This window comes from Monopterus albus, unplaced genomic scaffold, assembly GCF_001952655.1.
Source record: "Monopterus albus unplaced genomic scaffold, M_albus_1.0 scaffold46.1, whole genome shotgun sequence".
Taxonomy (NCBI): Eukaryota; Metazoa; Chordata; class Actinopteri; order Synbranchiformes; family Synbranchidae; genus Monopterus; species Monopterus albus.
The window spans coordinates 1742445-1750400 of record NW_018127926.1 but is presented as its reverse complement, the minus strand read 5'-3'; the positions used below and the strand labels follow the sequence as shown (position 1 = coordinate 1750400).

Genomic DNA, 7956 nt, shown 5'->3' with positions numbered 1-7956 from the left:
TTTGAACAAACATTACAACCATAACATCTGCAACATAACAACTAACAGTTTAATCGACTTGGATTTAATTGACTTTTGTTCCATGGTTACAATGGTTTTATTACAAAAATTTCTAAATTGCGCCTGAATATGCCTATAGATGTGACTAGAAATCAGAATAGTTATTTCGGATTCAGATTTTTATATGGGCCAGGATTTGCAATAGTAGAATTGGGATGTTAATTTGATTTTGATGTGAGTTCACTTTATTGTTAGATTTGTGCATCTAATGGACTATTTAAAAGTTGTAAATCTTGTCATTAATAACAACAGAACGTTTTGAAAAGGTTATATTCGGTATTAATATTTAATTTGTAGTGCATGTGAGAGCTCTTCGTGTCAAAATGTCTCAAGTCACCGCCCCTTTTGTTGAGTTGTAGTGCGCATGCTCAGTGTAGTAGCCGGTTATGGCGGCGATGTGCGTTGCTCCATGAGGTTGTGGACGCCTGCTATTCTTGCGGACAGAGCGTTCCGAACCAAACGCTGGCATGGCAGGAGTATTTGATATTGATTTGGACCAGCCGGAGGAAAATGTCTCCGACGATGAGAATGAGGAGGTACTTTAGTGGGAGGTGTCAAACATAACTGCAAGACTTGTTACAGTGAGAACTCTTGCTCCACAGTAGCTAACGTTAGCTACTAGCCTGGTAGCTTGCCAGTCACCGCAGGCCTGCCTCTGCAGCTACTGCTCTCAGGCCTTTTTTAAACAGGATTAGCACAAATGCTAACTTGTCACCAATAGCCTAACAGTGATAATGAGACAGCTGTCATTTATTGTGCTTTAATTTTACTAGTGACATTAACTAATGGTCCCATGTTGCTGACGCAGTTACATTAATAAACATCACTGTCACGTTGGAGTTGTGCAAGCAAAGCCTTACTTGGCCAAAGGTGCTGCAGTGATAAATGCGGGTCGGTGTGCAACAGTTTATTTTGTCATGTGACCGAGAGGGACTATGGATTGTGCGTCTGCTTCTGTTCACACTAAATCATATCGCAGTACAAAAAGCAGCAGCATAGCACTACTGCAGACCTACACCGTGCATTTCATTTAAAATAAGTAATAATTATTTACCTAAAATATTTGCATTTTAATCTAACGCTAGGTATTTAATTACTGCAAAATCACAGTTATCCGAGATTATAGGAGTAGCACAGTGGTTGAACAGATGTAAACAGTACAATGTACAGAAATTATCTGCACACTTGTGCACATTTTTCTGAAGATAACCTTTGCCCTTTAGCTAAATGTTGTTGTAATGTTGTTGCATCATGTTTATGAAACATTGATTTAGGTACCATTAGATCACAGCAGCTTTTGTTTGTCTGCATCAGCTCCCCCGTGAATATGAAGCCAAATGCCTTTGTTAACAGGTAGATATTTATGTTTATTGTACACTAGAAAATATATCTTAAGTTGAGCTCCATATAACAATAATTTTAATTACTGATCAGTCCATTTCTCTCATCTGGTTAATTGCTTGGTCTTAAAAATGACAGAAATGAAAAATGGCCTTATATGTTCTTGCATCTAAGTCGATAATATCAAATGTCTTGTTCAACTAACACTCCAGAAAATAAATTGCTTGAAAAATAACTGATGATTGATCAATTATTCAAATAGTGGCTAATTAATTTTCTGTTGATTGACAGTTGATTAATTAATTAATCACTGCAGCTCTAAATGCAGTAGTTTATTTGCATAGGATGCTAAGTATTATAAATGCCTTATTGTAGTAGCTGAACAGACAGTTGTTCAGTGTACTAAATAAAAAGAAACAGATGTGTCCTAGGGTAAAAGTTTCCTACCAACTCAGAGGAAAAATGGAAAATGAGCCACTAAATTAAACTGTCATTGTTGATGCTCAGCAGTGAGTAGTGCTCATGTTTTCTCCACTGCTGTTCTTCCAGCTTCTCACTGGAACAAAACACACTTGATGACTTGTGATTAAATTGTTTTTTCTTCTTCCAGGCTCAAATCAGTGATATCATGGACCAGTGCAGTGGATTTGAGTTGTAAGCATTCAATATTTACATCTGAGCTCATGCCAATGTATGATTTTATGGCTGAAATAGAGGTAGACAAGCGTGAACACTCTCCTTTGAATGTATGTCTACAGCAACATGGACGACTGTGAGAAGATTGAGATATCAGAGGACAACGTCAATAAGGGAACAGAGAGCATCAGGCCAGAGTGCTTTGAGCTGCTGCGGGTCCTGGGGAAAGGTGGTTATGGAAAGGTACCTGTTGTACTCAGGAAGCGGCAAGCCTTGAGAAAGTACACTATACTATATAGTATTGTTTTGACTCATAGTTCTTTTAACTGTTTGATTATTTTAAAACCTGCATATTGCCTTTCTTTCTGTGAAGGTTTTTCAAGTTCGAAAAGTCGTTGGAGCTGCATCAGGCAAAATATTTGCCATGAAAGTTTTAAAAAAGGTATTTTTCCCTTTTCGATGCCAAAGCACAATCCTGTTCAAGTTGCATGAATTACAGTGATGTACGGCTGCTGTCTGTGCTGTGCTGACTCAGCCTTGGCTCGGTCTCAGCCCATTAGATTCCGCTTGACATTCACACTGCTTCTGCTTGGTTGGCTAAAACGACCCCAGTGACATGTTAAAGATGTGCCAGATTCAATCAGTTGTTAAGCATCAGAGTGGTGATGTTCAGCCCTTGTAGTGTGTGAAACAGAGGCTGGCTTCTTAGTGACATGTAGTCTGTTCTCATTTGAGCTTCGGCGTGACGCTACTTTAATCAAGTTTCTCAACTGAAGAAATTTTTCCTGTCTTCAGAATTTAACAGAGCTGTCCTCAGCTGTAAGGAGGAGCTCCTATGTGGACACTGATCAGACAGATATACAAATAACATGCAAATATGCAACCTTGAAGCCAAAGAAAAACGGTGTCAAATGTTTCATGTAAAATAAACCTTTCCAAGGATCGGAGCAGTGAAAAATCCTCTCTCTGCAGATTTTGAGCAAGATAATTATTCCATCAACAAAAACTGAGCCCGCCGCAGTTTATTTTGAAATATTTTTTTCTGTTCACACTTAAATAGAAACAAGAAAATTTAGCTACAGCATCAATGATCAGTTTTGATTTTCCTGCTTTTCATTATTTCTATCTCAGCCTGTCATCGTTTGGAATGTACCACTGAGAAGAAACAAGAAGTCACCATTTTTCTCTGTGTGGTTTTGAGTGCTATGAAGCAGACATATCATTTACTTTTAAATGAGAACTTTGCTTGTTGTATGTGTAGCAGGCTCATAATAAACATGTTCAGATTATACTACAGCAGTAAGCGTCATTAGAATATTAGAGAAGTTACAGGGTTGGTGGTGGTGGATGACGCTTTCAACACTCAAATCAGAGGTGTTGTCAGAGCCTGTTGGTGGTCAGTCTGTTGTCTGTCACTCAAAGCTGAGATGACATCGTTGCTGGCAGGTAGCTCTTCAGTTTTTTGGCTGAAGTGGTTAGCGAAGAGGAGATTAGGGGAAGAATGCTGTGGAGAGCTGGGGGAATAGAGCATAGCCATATAAAAGAGTTAGAAGTAGCATAATCTGCCTTGTTAAGCTTTATTTATTCATTAGATTAGTGGCTCAGAGAAGCCCCTGCTTCTCAGATGTACGGTAGAATATTTTCACGTATTGGCCACGATGGACTAAAAGATGGAGCATGTTACATCTGCAGTGATTAAAACACCACTCTTAGCAACATGCTGCTGCACCTGCCTCCTGACTAATGGTGGTATATTTCTTTGGGTCGGGGGCGTCAGGCTATGATTGTACGTAACGCCAAGGACACAGCCCATACCAAGGCAGAGAGGAACATCTTGGAGGAGGTGAAGCATCCCTTCATTGTTGATCTCATCTACGCCTTTCAGACAGGAGGAAAGCTGTACCTCATCCTGGAGTACCTGAGTGGTCAGTACAAGCAGTGGACACACACACACACACTGCAGGAATATTAATGCATGCAGTCATTACTGTTACAGTGAATCATGTCTGCAGATTAAATTAGACAGTCATTAGAAAAGCATCAATTATTAGTGTGAATAACTTCTTCATACTTCAGGTCTTTTGTGTCATTCAGACTTCAGATAGATAGTACAATGTGTGTTCACTTGACAGGAGGAGAACTTTTCATGCAGCTGGAGCGGGAGGGCATCTTTATGGAAGACACAGCATGGTCAGCATCATATATTTTCATATTGTTACATAATGTCTGTATTGCAGTTTAATTTTTCAGTATTGCCTTGTATAAAATGGCTATGAAATTGCATGTTGTATGGTAAACCCCACACATAGTGTAAAATCAACCAGTTAGTTGGTGTAAACTACAGGTAACCATAACACCAGAGCATATGCTTCCTTTATTAGCAGTCGAGGCTTACTGGTGAAATGAAGCTAAACACAGGTTCACATATAGAATAAGACCACAGGCATATCAACATCTAATAAGAAATGAAGCATTTTGCTCTTTCTTTGCATGAACTCAGTTGTATTTAGAGAAATGTTCTCTTCTCTGTAGTTTTTACCTGGCAGAGATCTCCATGGCTCTGGGTCACCTACACCAGAAGGGCATCATCTACAGAGACCTGAAGCCTGAGAACATCATGCTCAACAGCCAAGGTGTGTGTGTGTGTATATATCTGGCCTGATATGATTATAAACTGTTTTCAGTTTTTTTGTATTTGGTCTTAAAGTATACCCACTCATATGCACTGTAACCATGCACATTATATAAGTAGTAGTAATTCCCTTTACAGTTAAGCTTATTGTGATTTAATGCATCAAATGATCCTGTGTGATTATGTGCATTTTCCTTCCAGGCCATGTAAAGCTGACAGACTTTGGGCTGTGTAAAGAGTCCATTCATGATGGCACAGTCACCCACACTTTCTGTGGGACCATCGAATACATGTAAGTCATGCTATGTTATTTCCTTTCCCACTCCTTTGGCTTTGTTTTGCTATCTGTCTCATCCTGATGCGTTCATCACTATCTTCCTGTACTCACTCGGACACTTGCTCTCTTCACACTCATCAGTGATCTTTACTGTTGACGCATTAGTAAGAATTGTCTACTCAAATTATTACAGGGCCCCAGAGATCCTGATGAGAAGTGGACATAATCGAGCAGTGGACTGGTGGAGCCTGGGTGCTCTGATGTACGACATGCTCACAGGAGCGGTCAGTTCAAAATTAACAACATAAACATGCTTTCTGCTTTACTCATGTTAATGTACTGTTATAAAATATGAATCACAATCTGTGCAGTTTGAACAAGCCTTTTCTCTCCTTCCACTTTAGCCACCGTTCACTGGTGAAAACCGAAAAAAGACCATTGACAAGATCTTGAAGTGTAAACTCAGCCTCCCGCCCTACCTCACACAGGAAGCTCGAGATCTCCTGAAAAGGGTATTTGTTTATTTTGCAGCTCCTAGGCTACATTCATATTACAAGTCTTAATGCTCAGTGCCGAGCTTTCAGTGTTGATGGTTCATGTTTATGACGTATCTAGTTCTGATTTGAACATTGGTGAGATCCTAAACTCCCACTCGCGTGCATATTTAGCTGAGTCACATGCGTAAAAGAATAACAACAATAACGTCATTTGTGCGACAGTCAAATTGCACGGTTTCCTCAAACTGGAACTTGGCTTTAACAGAAGCTTCTCCATAAATATTCAGCAAATGTGAAACATCCTCATCGCTTCACTGATGCATCACTGTTGTTGCTCTACTCAGTTTATTTTTAACCAGGGAATATGTGCATGTGCACGGGAGCGAGGCATTGAAGGAAATCACATGGATTCCAATCTGACTGTTCTGATAGCAGGGTCAGATACTGGATATGAATCAGATCTAGGAGCACGTGTAAAGTGGCCCAGGTCTGATTAGATGTGTTCACACATCCGTGAAAAGTTCAGCTCTAAGTCACTTGGAGGGGAAACGATCAAATATGAGTCACCTCGGCAGCTAATGTGAACACAGCTTTAGGACCCAGAGGACCTGTTCCAGAAAGCAGGTGCTTAACCCTGAGATGGGAAACTCCTTGAGTTTATGGTTCCACAACAGCTGATCGGAGCCAAATCAATCAACTCTGAGTGTGTTCACTCTGAGTTAAGTGTGTGTATGTGTGTGGTGAATGGAAAAAAAATCCATTAGCAGTGATTTAGCAGGATTCACTATGGCAACAGGAAAAAAAAATTCCCCACAGCATGGATAAATAGAGGGCAGTCATTTAAATCCAGTGGAGCTAGAAATGTTATTGTGACAATGCAGCTTTGTTTTTAGAAAACAATACATCAGTGAGCCTGTGAAAAGAGGCATTAAGTTAAGACCTTTTATTCAGCGTAGTCCATTTATGTACAATTTAGCAGGCTTAAATTTCTTTAATGGTTAATAAAACTGGAATTCTACATTGACCAGTGTCCTACTACAGAAACGTGTGGTCACTGTTTTGATTGGCCACATAGCAGTTGTCTCATAAAAGTAAACTGTGTATAGTTTTTATTGTGACCTGATTCTGAATCCACGATGTGTAATAATTGAACATAAGGACAGATTGTCCTGGGGTAACGTCTCCCGATATACACCTCTCCACATTCATGCACTCTGATGTGTTTTGATGAATGAGTCTGTATGAATGAGGAAATGAAACCCGTGTGAGACAGCTCTACGGGCTCGAGAAGACAGAGAGAAACTCGGCGAGCGGGTTAGTCACCATTGTAACTGACTCGGAATTAAAACGATCTCTGTTTCTGAAGCTGAAAACTTAGAGATAATAAACTTGCTTTTTGGAATACACCCCAGATGTTTATTTGGAATCAGTGTGGAGCTGTTATGTCAGCAGTCTTTTTGAAATTGGGCTTCTCATTGTACAGTTACTGAAGAGAAACGCCTCCTCGCGACTGGGAGCAGGAGCAGGAGACGCCACAGAGGTGCAGGTGAGAACATAGTCCGAACACAGTGATACAACACACAGCTGCTTTTGTATTGTATTCCAAAATTTTAGTTCCCTGTGATTAACAAATAGTATTCTCATCAGTGTTCCTAAAGTAACTAGGCGGGAAAAAAACATTTTAACATTGTTAATGGATGTAATGCTTGTTTTTAATTGCAGCCAACTGCTTGCTTAAGTTACTCAGGCAAACAGTTGTGCCTCTTCTACTGCAAAACACACACAGAGAAAGTAACTGGTTTGTGACCTTTGCAAACCTGGAGGTCCCACTATGCAGAGTTCTTGTGCCACAAACCATCTCAAGACCTGCTTGTACCAGTACTCTCATACACTGTGGCTGCATGAATGGGAGTTTGTTCCCAGACAGAGACGCTATGTTTTATTTATCCTACAGGCGCACCCCTTCTTTCGACACATCAACTGGGAGGATTTGCTGGCTCGTAAAGTGGAGCCTCCCTTCAAACCTTTCCTGGTGAGTATTGGAGAAGAAGACCACCAGGAATTCTGAGGGGGTTACTGCTACTTGTAGTCATTTGAGAATGGTAAATGTTGAAATTCTGTTAGCTGCCGAAATTCAACTGAGTAAGTTTCATTAACGGAACCACAGGTGTTCTCCTGTTTCCCACCTTGCCCTATTTGTTACCTGACACATCTACTCATGTTACTGCACCTCCTCACCAGTGCTTTTCTTTTCTATCTTTGCAGCAATCCGCTGAAGACGTGAGTCAGTTTGACTCAAAGTTCACCAGTCAGACACCAGTTGACAGCCCTGATGATTCGACCCTCAGTGAAAGTGCCAATCAAGCATTTCTGGTAAATTCCATTTTCTCCAGTTTTTGTCACTGATATTTCAAAAAGTTCTCTCTTTGTTCAGTTTTTTTATGAACTAAAAACAGGAGCAAAAAGGAGCTTGTGCTAAAAAGAAAAAATAAGTCAGACTGTATATATATATA

The 7956-nt window shown here is 40.1% G+C and overlaps 1 protein-coding gene across 1 annotated transcript in view; it reads left to right on the top strand.

Annotated features, from left to right (window-relative positions):
• The first annotated feature begins 399 nt into the window (after window positions 1–399).
• rps6kb1b (ribosomal protein S6 kinase b, polypeptide 1b) overlaps window positions 400–7956 on the top strand; it is a 19445-nt gene continuing 11888 nt past the window's right edge. Inside the window, exons 1-13 of the mRNA XM_020600260.1 lie at window positions 400–596; window positions 2012–2055; window positions 2160–2280; window positions 2411–2479; window positions 3815–3962; window positions 4170–4227; window positions 4570–4670; window positions 4871–4961; window positions 5140–5230; window positions 5351–5458; window positions 6927–6989; window positions 7398–7475; window positions 7709–7816. Coding sequence (XP_020455916.1) covers window positions 528–596; window positions 2012–2055; window positions 2160–2280; window positions 2411–2479; window positions 3815–3962; window positions 4170–4227; window positions 4570–4670; window positions 4871–4961; window positions 5140–5230; window positions 5351–5458; window positions 6927–6989; window positions 7398–7475; window positions 7709–7816 — 1149 coding nt within the window. The 5' untranslated portion in view covers window positions 400–527. The remainder of the gene's footprint in view (window positions 597–2011; window positions 2056–2159; window positions 2281–2410; window positions 2480–3814; window positions 3963–4169; window positions 4228–4569; window positions 4671–4870; window positions 4962–5139; window positions 5231–5350; window positions 5459–6926; window positions 6990–7397; window positions 7476–7708; window positions 7817–7956) is intronic.